Source organism: Penicillium lagena (genome assembly GCF_028827675.1).
Source record: "Penicillium lagena strain IBT 129212 chromosome Unknown utg000005l_segment0_segment0, whole genome shotgun sequence".
Classification (NCBI taxonomy): domain Eukaryota; kingdom Fungi; phylum Ascomycota; class Eurotiomycetes; order Eurotiales; family Aspergillaceae; genus Penicillium; species Penicillium lagena.
The window spans coordinates 1478912-1491775 of NW_026623226.1; the positions used below are offsets into that span (position 1 = coordinate 1478912).

The 12864-nt window shown below is 54.0% G+C and overlaps 5 protein-coding genes across 5 annotated transcripts; 2 read left to right on the top strand and 3 right to left on the bottom strand.

Moving 5' to 3' along the window:
• Nucleotides 1-47: 47 nt before the first annotated feature.
• On the bottom strand, nucleotides 48-1647 carry N7510_007296 (Zn(II)2Cys6 transcription factor; the record flags this gene model as incomplete). The annotated part of the gene is made up of 4 exons (XM_056979221.1): nucleotides 48-809; nucleotides 910-1172; nucleotides 1226-1303; nucleotides 1491-1647. The coding sequence occupies 4 exons, from the start codon at nucleotides 1645-1647 to the stop codon at nucleotides 48-50; spliced, it is 1260 nt and encodes a 419-aa protein (XP_056832264.1).
• Nucleotides 1648-1891: 244 nt separating this feature from the next.
• N7510_007297 (uncharacterized protein) lies at nucleotides 1892-3599 on the top strand (the record flags this gene model as incomplete). Its single annotated transcript, XM_056979222.1, has 2 exons — nucleotides 1892-2082; nucleotides 2135-3599. 2 exons carry the CDS (start codon nucleotides 1892-1894, stop codon nucleotides 3597-3599), a joined length of 1656 nt encoding a protein of 551 aa, XP_056832265.1.
• Nucleotides 3600-3873: 274 nt separating this feature from the next.
• triA (uncharacterized protein) lies at nucleotides 3874-6234 on the bottom strand (the record flags this gene model as incomplete). The annotated part of the gene is made up of 3 exons (XM_056979223.1): nucleotides 3874-4044; nucleotides 4114-4563; nucleotides 4612-6234. The coding sequence occupies 3 exons, from the start codon at nucleotides 6232-6234 to the stop codon at nucleotides 3874-3876; spliced, it is 2244 nt and encodes a 747-aa protein (XP_056832266.1).
• Nucleotides 6235-7345: 1111 nt separating this feature from the next.
• N7510_007299 (acyltransferase family protein) lies at nucleotides 7346-8956 on the top strand (the record flags this gene model as incomplete). The annotated part of the gene is made up of 1 exon (XM_056979224.1): nucleotides 7346-8956. The coding sequence occupies one exon, from the start codon at nucleotides 7346-7348 to the stop codon at nucleotides 8954-8956; it is 1611 nt and encodes a 536-aa protein (XP_056832267.1).
• Nucleotides 8957-10283: 1327 nt separating this feature from the next.
• Nucleotides 10284-11474, bottom strand: N7510_007300 (uncharacterized protein; the record flags this gene model as incomplete). Its single annotated transcript, XM_056979225.1, has 2 exons — nucleotides 10284-10363; nucleotides 10421-11474. The coding sequence occupies 2 exons, from the start codon at nucleotides 11472-11474 to the stop codon at nucleotides 10284-10286; spliced, it is 1134 nt and encodes a 377-aa protein (XP_056832268.1).
• Between the last annotated feature and the right edge of the window lie 1390 nt (nucleotides 11475-12864).

The window sequence follows — 12864 nt, forward strand, 5'->3', positions numbered from 1 at the left end:
TAGAGGCGAGGTTGCGCAAAGAGTGAAACATAGACAGCCGAATCGGGTCATAGCAGCCCCATTTCAATTCCCCTTTCTCGGGCTACCTGGTCTACACTAAAATCTGGGTCGTCTCGTCGCCACATCTCCTCCAGTAAACCTAGAATCAACTCATCCTGACGTGTGAGAAAAAGATAGCTGCGGATTTTCTTCTGCCAGTCTGGCCGGGGACGCAGAACGGTGATTTCTAGCCCGGCAACAAACAGAGGATAATTCTTTGCATTCAGGATGAAGGTGTCCTCTTCCGGACGCTCAGCACATGCCAGACGCAAAGCGTCAAGGTTGGCCAGAATCCGCGCTACAAGAATCGTTGCATCCGCAGGACACGCGCCGGGCTGACGCCATGCCGAGACATTTGGAGACTGCTGGTTGCCAGGTAGGCGAGCTTGCTGGCGCAGTGTGAGGATGCCTGCCAGTCGGTATGCCTCCCAAAGGTAGCACTGCAAGAAGCTTCCTGAATGGCCAGGCCAGTCCCAAAAGCTCTGCTCAGTCGTCTCGAAACCAATGCCAGCGAACATATCCAGCAAGGCGCGAGGCAGACCACTCACAGGCTCAACGCCCCTTCTGGGTTCTGCGCGCAGGCAATAGCGTCGCCAAATCTCAATACAGGGAGTCTGGCGCCCGATTGCAAAGATCGGAAGGTCCATAACCCCCATGACCTCCAGAAGGTGCGTACGGAACTTGGACGGGGTGGAAGGACGGTGCAGGTCCTCGAGCAGGATGTTGTGCATACCTTCCAGATGCACCGTCCAAGGAAAGCCATGCATCAGCTGGACAAGAGAGAGTTTTCTGTCAGAAGCTTATGTTGCTTATTATGTCCGGAGTACCTGAAACATGGAGTCCGGCGCGAAGGAAGACGGGGTGACGTACGCCGATGCTACACAACAGCAGGCCAGCGGCCAGCGTTCCATCTAACAGTGTCGTGCTGCAAGCCAGCTCTGACCGAAACGTCCGCAGCGCTGCATCGAAATACTCGAAGAACCGTGGGGTCAGACTGGGTGCAAGTGAAAGCTGGAAGGCCAAGCAGGTCGTGTATAGTGCGCTGGATTCCCGGCAGAGCTCCGGGAGACGCGGTTGGAGCATGCTCTCCTGAGCAGTGGTTGAGTGAAGAACATTGATACCCGAGCGCAAGACTGCGTCTGGTCAGTCTGTGGAAGCCTTTAATTTCCAGGAGTCAGTCACTCACATTCGTTGAACAGGGCCTCGTCGCTGCTTGTGGCTTGCCCTGGTGAACTCCCCGGCTCATCGCTAGCGGTCATCACATCTACATATTCAGCCAGTCAATATCAGACGGCAGAGAACAAAAAACATATATGAAGGCCACCGACTATCCGAATCCAACTGCCGTGCCCCCGCGGCCCTCTTCCGTTCTCGACTCAAATCTCTCTGTCTACCCTTCTGCCTCGGCGGCACACTCTCTTTGACGGGCTTATCAGCGCCCATAAACCTACCCCGCGAGGCAATCCCCGCGCCCCATCGCAGCCGAACCTCATAGCCCTCGCAGGCGACGCCGCGCTGCTCGCAGTTCCGACACGCTGGACGGGTGTTGTCGCAGCGCCGTCGACGGGTCTTGCATGTCCAGCAACCCTGATGTGAGCGGGTCGGCATGCCTGATTGAAGTGAATCCTTGCACGAAGACCGTTGGCAACGCTGCGCGGGAAGTAGGAATGCGGGGAGAGAAGACAGGTGTGGATCAGGCAGTGCGCGATAACGGGTCCGACTGCCTGATCGGGGCTGGACGGGGAAATCCTGGACTATACCGCGACGCGATATGGCATCTGGCTGAGTTGGAGAGATATATTGCATTCCGGCCATCTTGTTCGAAAATTTTACGTTGGGTATATAGAAAAAAATGTCGTTCCAAAGCCCTAGCTCAACCTGCTGCACTTTCATCCCTGGCCTAGGCACATTGGACGGACTACAATATGAAACGAGCGTGCAGCAATTCTGTGGCATTCCGTATGCTCACCTACCAAAGCGCTGGACACGATCAACATTAAAGACCGCATGGAAAGGAGAACATCATGACGGGACACATTTAGGGTATGACATGTCTACTTGGGCTCAGAAATATATCTCATTAACACGACCACAGAAATGACTGCCCAAGCCCAAAAATCGACGGCGACGACAGTGACGACCTAGTCCCCGTCCCACCAGCAGCGCATTTCCCCAATCCACCCGATGTAGATGAACTGTCAGCTCTGGTGATGAACATCGTCATTCCTTGCGCCATCAACCCAAATACTACCAACAATGCACCACTCCCCGTCCTGGTGTATGTCCACGGCGGATCTCTGCTATATGGCGGCGCCAATCTCCCCATCTTCGATGCAGTCAACCTGGTTTCCCACAGCATCACTATCGGCCAACCCATCATAGTCGTCAATTTCAACTACCGCGTCGGCATTGGAGGATTCCTCGCCGGCAGCGCTATTGCGCGCGAGCTGGCGCGTGATGGGTTTGCGGGTAGTGGAAACTTTGGATTCACAGACCAGCAGGTTGCGTTCGAGTGGGTGCAGCGGTATATCCCGTTCCTGGGCGGAGATGCCCACAATGTCACCGCGGTGGGCGAGTCCGCTGGTGGTATATCTATCAGTAACCAGCTCCTAGCAGCGAACCCACCAGATTTCAATCGCGCAGTGTGCATGTCTGGATTATCTGCTTCTATCCCGGCGTGGACGATGAAGCAGCATGACCGGTTCTTCGGGGACGTGTGTCGCCATTTTGGCATCGATCCTGCAAGCCCAGAGGCGTTAGACACACTCCGCGCTGTACCGCAGCAGGAACTTGCGAATGCAACCCCACTTATTCAGGGTGTGCCCTCTGGCACGGGGAATCCATGTCTGGATGGATGGTTTTATGGGAATTCGGACCCGCGGGATATCCATGCTCCGCCGGGCTGGCTGGAGGGACTTACGCTGGGCGATACCTACCATGAAGGCGTGATCTTCCACATCAATCTGCTGCAAGAGGACTACGAGAGTATTCGCCGAACTCTGCAAACCTATATCGAGAACGAGGTATATACGGACCAAATTCTGGATGACTACGGGATCGACAAGGATCTGTCTCACGAGGGGCTGCTCCTCCGCGTCCAACATATGTGCGGCGATGCGATATTCAAGATTCCTAATTACGTTCTGGCGCAGAAATATCTGTCCAAAAATGTGCTAAATGGTAGTACGCTGTTTATGTACCACTTCGACCAGCGATCACGCATCCCGAATGCGTTCGAGGGAACGGCATACCATGCCCATGAACTACTCTATCTATTCGGGAACCTGGACAACGCGTTTAACGAAGACGAGCGCCGCATGGCGCGGGAGTTTGCATCCGCATGGATCCGTTTCGTGAACGGACTGGAGCCATGGGATGCCAGTGAAAAGAAGTGGATGGTCTGGGGTCCAAACAGTAGCGTGAAGCTCACGTCAGAAGAGGAGGACGATATAGTAAGGCATTATAGTCGGATGAAGAAGGTCTTGAATCTGGGAAGTGGCGAGATATGGAAAAAATGGCTGGCTGGTGTGGATGCTCTAGTAAATCATCGACAGTACTGAAAGAATAAGATGGATGGATAAAAGGTCGCCACGGCCACCATCACTGGGTTCAGATGCATTGGTAACAGTATACAATAAAAGATAACGCGCTCGAGATATAACAAGTCCCACAACTCCTTATCTGATGTTGTATGTAACCAAGCCAAAACAGCGTAATGCGAAGTGAAGCGAAAAGAGGAAAAACCATATTGGAAAATATATCTCCTAAATGGATAACAAAAAGGGGAAGAAGATAAGTGTACATATTACAAGAATCCGTTAATCGACAAGGTTATTAGGGCGGAACAGCACGAGCCAAGACCCTGATATTGTCCACGAATCCCTTGACGAGCTCTTCGTACTGGTTTTTCGGATTACCTTCCATGGCAAGGTTGCCCTGGCGGCGGATTTCGGCAGCAGACGCCTCAATCTCGAGCTCGTGCTCGAAATCGTTTTTTGTCGGAGGCTAAAAGAAACAGGTCGTGTGGTCAGTGCATGCTTTCGAGTGGCACAGTAACACGGGTGCTAAACTCACCTCGGCGCGGGCCACCTGGGTCAAATCGACCTGATACGCCAAATGTCGGTAGCTCATGCGATCCTTGTTGCGCTCGCCGCGGCCACCTTTGGCTGCATCCGCGACGGTAAGGCTGTGGATGTCGCCTTCGTACTCCATTTCCAAGTTCACACTCACACGCCAGTCCACGTGGGTGCTGGGGCTGTAGACATCGAAATCGGCGACGCGGCACTTGATAATCTTGGCAAGCACCTCGCCCGTGCGCTGGTCAGTCGTCACGCGGACTCGGGGTTTATGTCGTGGGTTCAGATTGTGGCGGATCACTGGCGGCAGGTCGGCCGCCGAGACCTCGTAGAACGTGTCTCGCTCCTTTTTATGCGCATACGAAAGCGGAATGCGATTTGGGTTTGTATGAGGCAGTGATTCTTTAACAGCATCGTTCAGAAAATTATTCATAGCCCGGTGTTGCTCCTGAAAGACGGTTAGTATCTGTCGTGGTTATGCGAATCAGGAACTTACAATGCTCATATTGCTCTCAAAAGATGTTCGGAGCATTGGGTTCTTGCGGTTTATAACGCTCTCGGTCAGGATAGGAAGGTTCAGCCGCTCTGATCGATCCATATCCAGGATACGGCCTAACTTCGCTTCAACCTCAATGATCGCGCCCTGGCCAGCGGCCGCCGAGCCCGCCGCCCCAGCGGCCACGTCATTTCTCAATACCACATGTTCGAAAAGGAAATCACAGAGACGCTTCGTGACTTCCTCATGCGGAATGAATCCAGTAATGGAAGGCTCCCACGGCCCAAGAGAGCCAACTTCTTTTGAAGCTGCTGGTAGGGGTTGCATCGAGGGCCCATTGGTGTTGGTTGGAGGCGCAATTGATCCTCGAGCAACTGACGGAGAGTGTGTCGTGGGTCCTGCTACAGATGACGATCGTCTGCGCTCGGTCCAGGAATCCTGATATGCGCGTCTCGCATGTTTTGGAATGGGCGGCTGCTGGTTCGGGATCATTGGGCATCTGCCTTTGCTTCGAATAGATCTCCGAGCAAAGATCGGAGGCTCGTTGTACCTCCTCCTCTTAGGTTTGGGCGGTTGGCTATCGACGCTTGCGCGGGGAACCGGCTCAGGGTCTATGTCCATTTTCATCGGGGGTGCGTGCGCCACAGATGCCGAAGGCGAGCTGTCCATCTGCATCCCTGGAGCAACAGACGAGACGTGTGATCCCGGACCTGCAATTTGAGGTGCTTCTCTGGTCTCTGAGACAGTGGTGACGTTGTTTGTTCGGGAGGCGGGTTTGGAGCCTACACTCTCTACAGGTTCTTGCTTCAGCCCCGCAGAAATACTTTGGGGAGCCGGATCAGATGGTCGAGAACTGAGAGGCGACAAGTGTTTCTGGGTCGCTGGGGATTGAGTTTGTGGTGAATCACGGGTTGTGGGATCGTGCGCGGGGCGCGGGCTAGACAGTGGGTTTCGGGGAGAATCGCGACCGGAGGATGGAGGGCGGGCAGACGATGGCGAACGACGCGACGAGAAGGCAGGCGGCGGCCCAAGAGGCGTACTGGGGACCGAGCGATGCGCAGAAGGAGAGAAGTGTTGCGGCGGAAGAGACTGCGGCGTGGCAGACGGTGGGCTGTCGCGGGGTCGGAAGGACTCGCCCGGGGCACGCGGGTTCGTCATCACCGTCTGAAGTGAGTTGGAACGCTGCTGCGCAAAATAGGACTGCTGATCGGGATGCTGGGATCCCGCGCTCATGGGATGTGGCGTGTACGGTGAAGCCATTGGAGCGGCGGGTTGCGGCGCGTTATACGGTGGCGGCGCGCCGAACGCATCTCGCGCTCCCGGCGTATAGGGAGCCGGGGCATATTGGGGACTCTGGCTGCGATGCGATTGTACTGCAGTATTTAGCGTCGGTGGTGCGTTGAATTGCTGGTAGGGCGATTTGGTCGGGCCGTAGGGTGAGGATCGATCGGGGGAAACGTGGTGGGCATGTGGTTGTGCGGGTCGCGCAACATATTCAGAAGGATAGGGCATTGGCTGATGGGCGTGCGGCGGATGCGATGGCTCCGATGAAGGACTCGAGGATTTGGCGGGACGGTTGGAGGCGCCGGCGGCGTCGCTGTTCATGATGGTGCGCAAATCCATGGCGACGGCATCCAGGGTCGCGACGACCGAGAATTATCGATGCGAAAGAACGAGCGAAGGCGACATCCAACCCAGCGACAGAGTCAAGTTCAGGGCAGAGACAAGGCCGCCGTGGGTGGGAGGTGATGGAGGACAAAGAGGGAAAGGGAAGCGAGGGAGAAAGAAGTTCGAGTTCAGGGAGCTGGGCGGATCATCGCCGCTTTGGGTATACAGGCCAAGTATAGCGCAGCGAGTCGTGAGTGAGAGAAAGTGTCTGGATGGATGTTCGGAGCAGTGAGAGTGGTCTAGTTCTATTTTATAACAATTTCTCTGTTGGGTAGCTTGGTTACTAGGATAGGTTGTCGAGCTCCATTATTGTTTGGCTAGGATGGCAAGCCCTAGAGCTGTCCTTTCCTATTATTTGGGGGCGAGAAAGCTGCAGCACCCAGCCCTGTTCGTTCTAGCCAACAAACCGATCATTCCTACACCCAACCCTGTTGCTCCTGCCTGATACATCCGTCTTCCTCTTGAGGCCAGAGTGGAATCTACGGAGTCATGTGATCTATAAATAATGCTGAGTCATGCCCTGGGACCTGTGTCCCCGCGAAACCTAGATCAGTGGCTGCGCTAAAGGGGGAACTATTAAAGTCAACTGGGGAAGAGAAGAGGTTCTGACCGGAAGAATCCATTGTAGAATGTGAGGAACCCCCAAACAGGCCACCCATGCTGACATCACCGCCCTGATGTGACTGCACGCGGACCAGACTGGACGCAATTGGAACAGATCATCCACCTCACCCCGGGGCCAAGGCTGACCGAGGGGTTGTCGTGCTGTTCCTTTCCACAAACCCAGGGGCACACAAACACACACCCATAACATACACATTGGTGGTCAGTTCTAGATTCACTGTGCGGCTCAACGTGCCAAGCGTCTGTCGTGCCCGCTGCTGACGCATGCGCCTGTGGCAGCGGAAACGGCCCACCGGTCCCGACGCAACTCATCCGTCCTCCCACCCCCGTCGACCGACCGTCGAGGACCCTTGATTCTCCCCGAAACAAGCCTCGATGTTCCTCGACTACTAACGCGGGCACAGTCAAAGGCACTATCAGCGCGACGGACTGGACCCGCGCCATGTCAACTCGCCGGTCCTCCAAATCCGCCGCCGATGCGATTCCCGCGAGCGACATTGAAGCCGGTGGCGGGGACACATCGCGGTGGAACGGCTTCTCGCAATTCCACCCGTCCAATATCCTGTCGCACTCCAACCCATCGGACGATTGGCTCGATAATGCGGAAAATACATTTCGGAAACTGACCATCTGGCTCACGCCCAGTTTTCTGCAACGTTATGTCGGCGGCGAGTCCGCAGAGCCGGCCAAGCTGCATGCCATCGCCGCACTGGATGGCTTGCGCGGCTGGGCCTGTCTGCTGGTGTTTAACTTTCATTTCCTCTTCACCTACACCTGGAAAGTCGCCGTCGGGTGGGGATTCGCGGGCGAGAATTTCGGAATCCACCAGCTGCCTTTCCTGCATCTGTTGATCTCGGGCCATATCCAGGTTGCCATTTTCTTCGTCATCTCGGGCTATGTCCTCTCCTATAAACCTCTCAAGACCATCCGCAACCGCCAATTCGACCAGACATTCACCACCCTGGCCTCGTCGACCTTCCGCCGTGGCCTGCGCCTCTACATCCCCTCGTTTGTTGGACTCCTCTGCGTCTTCGTTGCGGCCCGCTTCGGTCTCTACAACTACTCCCACGGTGTCATCAAAGAAGGCCACACCATCCTCGGCACCAACGAACAACACCCCTCCGTTTACGCATCCTTCACCAAGCAGTTTTGGGACTTCTACAAAACCCTAGCCGGACTCCTGAACCCATTTGATTGGAACCTCTACTACAATTACTACAACCCGCACTTGTGGACCATCCCCGTTGAATTTCGCTGCTCCATCGTCCTATTTGTGACTATCCTCGCGACCTCGCGTTTGGTGGCAAAAGTCCGCATGCCGGTGGTCGCGTGCGTGATCTGGTTCTGCATGCGCTACGGCCGCTGGGACGTCGTCCTGTTCCTATTTGGTATGCTCATGGCTGAAATCGATTTGGTCAATGGCACATGGGAACGCCCGAACACGCCTACCGCCGCGGTGGTGGACGACAAGGCGCATTTCCACGTCAGTGCGGGGACTAGGGTGACCATCCGGCTCTCGCGCCGTCGCCTGTGGATCACGCTTTTCATCGTGGGGCTCTTTATCGGCTCGGTGCCAAATCTTGGGTTCAAATGGACGCCCTTCTACCGCTGGCTGTGGCACCTCACACCAAAACCCTACCCCGAGCCGCACCGCTTCCCGCAAACCATCGGTGCTGTACTGATCGTCTTCTCTATCAACAACTGCCCGGACATCCAGACACTATTCGTCAACCCGCTCTCGCAATACTTGGGCAAGATTTCCTACGCCTTTTATATTGTCCACGGACCCATTCTGCATTCGCTGGGCTACTCCATCATGCCGACCATTTGGCGCATTGTCGGCAAGGAGACTGATCTCCAATATTGTCTCGGATTTCTGATTGGATGGTCCATCTGTCTGCCCGTCTCCATCTGGCTGGGTGATATTTTCTGGCGCGCAGTCGATATCCCTAGCGTGAAGTTTGCGCGCTGGCTTGAGAATCGTCTCATCGCGAAACCAGGCCCGTCACCCCACCCTGCTCCTCCGACCTTGAGCACTCCGCGCACGGCATAATTTTATTCTCCCCATTACCTTGACAATCGGAGAAAGAAAGAGAGAAAAAAACATCTTCGTCTCCCGTCTCCCTTCATTTGATACCTCCTCGCTGTGCGACTCCCTGGATATCCTGTCTCGTTTCTTTGCGGTTTCGCAGTCTTGTCTTTGTCATCCGAGCTGGGTAGTCGTTTTTCTTTTGCAATTGTTATGATTTACCTTGTATATATATATATGGATAGATGGATGCATCTCTAAGAATACTCCACAAACTGATGTGACGGTTAGCAGGCGGCCGAAACATGCCGCCCATGCGGCCGTATTACGAGTCTTGCTAACCAACGTTCGTCTTGGCATCACGTGAAACAATTACCCCGGCCGTCGGCTTAACCTCCACGCCACCCAGTACTCTTCGGTCCCTGACGCTAGTCCAACTGATTGGTCTGTGTTCAACTTCATGTCCTTCGAAGTTCACATGGCGGAGCCAAAAATGGCTCGACCCTGGATTATTTTGTCTTCCCCAATACCAGACTGCCCCCTTTTTGCCTCTATTATTCCGTACCAATCTCTGTCTATGAGTCAAATGCTCGTAGAGTCGATAGAGCGAAAATAGGGGTGTGTCTTCTAATTTGCCTTGAGGGGTTCGATAAACGCGTTGAAAAAGGCGTTCGTGGTAGAGATTGGGGTGAGCGAGGAGTTCTTCGGGCTTGGGCGGGGAAAAGATGGGGTACGCTTGGGTCAAAGACTTGTCCCAGAGGCATTTCAGGCGTCGGGGGATCAACCGCATTCTATCGAGGTGTTCTCGCTTCGCATAAGGATTTCGGTTTCTTTAAGCTCGGCAAATATTGCAAGTTTCCAGCTATATCCCCTACGCCTGAGTGAAACAGCTCCTACTTATACCTCTCGCGCGGCACCTTGGAAGGATTGCATGTAAGGAGAAATGCCTGGTGATGGTGGCGGTGTGATTAGCGCTTGCTGTGCCATTTAACATCTGATCAACGCAGCGATACGCTTCAGCCCACTAAGCGCCGAAATGATCAAGGCCACAAAGAGTTCATATTGGTAAATGACCTAGATACAGCTAGTGAATATTTCGGGGGTGTGGAACAGCTAGCTAATACAGGAGAAAAAAATGAGCATAATCAACCTTTAAAATTAGGATCCTCTGAATTGCCGCAAATTTTGAGACGCATGGTAATGCTGGCAAGGAGAGAAGAGCAGGGATAATTTGAGGATAGCACCCATAGCAATGATACAGTAAGGCACGCAGACGAACTTTGCTGCTAGAGAAACACACAGCCTCCGCCCAAAGGAAACACAAAGAAAATACACGAGAGTAGTCGGATCCTCATTTCTTCGGGCTAGGGCCAGGGCCAGGGGCAGGACGAATGTTCTCCTTCGCCATAAGAATAGGTAGGGAGGGGGCACCTATAGATATTTAGTATCAGTAAGACCAGTTCTTAATCAGTATTCGAAAGTACTTACCTGACCGAACCAAAGACGGACCAACAATGTTTTCAATGAAGTGAAAGTCGATCGTAGACGACAGCCGCAAGTATGTCGGTCGGGACATACGCAGTAGAAGAACGACCGAGTTCGATTCATAGGCGTCAATGATTTCGACGCCGAACTGGGCAGGAAGGGAGGTGATAACACCCTTGAACTGTTCTAAAATCTGCACAGGAGGGCCAGCGATCGAGAGCTTGACCAGAACACTTGCTGAAGTAGCTTCCGGACTCGATAGGGTCAGGTTTCGCAGTCCTTGCTGCGCAGAAGCAGATGAAGTGCCCTTGAACGGGATTGCAATGGGTCTGACTCCTCCATGAAACGTCAATTGGGCCGCTGGAGCGGCACTAGGTTTCTCCCGGTTGACTTCGGTGACGAGTTCTTCAACAGTAGCAAATGCTTTCCCAGTCTTGCTGAGATTCCTGGCTGCACGGTAGAAACGCTGGGTAAACGATATCATGCCACCAGTTCGCGAGCGAGCAATCTCGTTTGGGCCACATGCGGAAAGAACTTGGCACGTCCTATCAGTCTTCGCGCGGTTCGCTCCTGCGTAACAGCAATCCAGGACGCCAAGAGTGTCCACATTTGCCGTGAGGTAGCTAAACGGGGAGAAGTACTGCTCGCGGATAAACGACCATTGGATGTTTTGCCGGCCGGGACCAGCAACAAGTTTCACCTGGCCGTTGGCGGCCTCAGGCATTGCATGACCGACGTACGCAAGAATGAGCAGTGACGGGAATGATCTGCTGGATGCATCCATTTGCTCGAGAATGACATTAAGTCTCTTTGTGAGAGTGAATCCAGGCATCTTGTCAGTTGTTGCCAGCTTGATGACAGTTGTCTGAATGTCGAACACATCCTGGAAGCACCATTTCGCAAGCGTTTCCACATCATCCTTTGCGGCAGTGTCATCACTTTCGAAATAAAAAACGACCGCCTGCATGGTGTGATATGCAGCTCCGCGAGCACTGGCAGCTTCTTCAAGGGCAGCTTTCAGTTCGGGAAGCCTGTGAGGGCCATCAGGAGTAGCCATGATGAAGGAAATCTAGACTGAATAACTAATGTCAGCGTTGACAGAGTGGATCGTATCGGGACCCACACAATTCGGGAAGGGTGTTGAGGCTCACCTGTGGGATGTACGAGTACACCTGATCTTTGAACTGACGGACAAATCGTGAAACTGATGGATCACGATGGAAGGGGATGCAGGGGATGGAGGATGGGAGGAAGCAGAAAACTGGGTGCAACAAATCAGGCAAAGAAGGATTTGGCATATTGATGCCTCAGGTTTTTATATTCTACCATCATACACCATCATACACATCAGTTCTGACCTGACATGCCATTGTGCGCCCTATTTCCCGGCTCCACTAGATACTGTGACCAGGTGCCAGGTCATGAAAGAAAACGATAACAGAATTCAATTTGAGAGCTAAGTCGACGGGAGATCCAAGTTGGAAAAGGAGGAAGAGACTGAGGGAGAGTCTCTACTTATCTACAACTGTCTATGTCCTGCGTCACCTGTCGAGCGCAGTCCTCAAGCGCAGTCCTCAAGCGCAATCCCGTAGTCGATTGCTCTTGCATCATGTCGGAGTTACTAGGATCGTGGGGTCTGCATTGTGGATGCTGGCATAAAGGGATCCCGAGACAATGCGCGGTTCCGTACGCGTAGTCCCGTCATGCGCATAACGGGATCCCGAGACAATGCTCGGTTCCGTTATTCCTACTCGTGGGCTTGTCACATCCGTAGGCTGGTCACATTTCAGGGAAGAATCCGCTGCATGAGACACGAAGCGATGTAACCCAAGATGGCAGAGACACAAAACTCAATATCTGAGGCCCTTGTTAGTGGGCCAAGGCAGCTAGGAGCGAATCCGCATCGCTGCAGCAGCAGAAGGGAATGTCTTCTTCGCATAGGAAAAAGATGAGATCAAGACTCGTATCCCTGGGATTGGGACATCACTAGGTGCAGAGATTCAAAAAAGGAAATGTCAGCAACTAGCTAAGAGCGAATATGACACACGCGGCGAGCTCGTGGCTCACAGCGCACACATAGACCGGCTCTGGATTCGCATGGCGCGGCATCCTGCGGAGGCCACCGAAAAGGGGGCCCATGCGCTCAGCTGAGGGGCCCAGCGGGCCAGGGTGAGGTGGGGGCGGAGAAGAGAAGGGACGTGGGAAAAAACAGGAAGAAGTGCGTTGCTCTGACGAAGCGGCGCGACGGGGGCTTTTATAGATGGACGGTCGTGGAAACGGAGCGGTAAAACGGCGAGAACGGCGCTAGGCCCGGACGGGCGGGCGGTGTCGTGCGCTATGCCCAGATAGGAAGTAGGATCGCGGTGTACGGCAGGCGGTCGGGGGGCAGGCGGACGGATCACCGACACAACTAATACATCCTAGGAGTTTGTTTTGGGACCTTACTA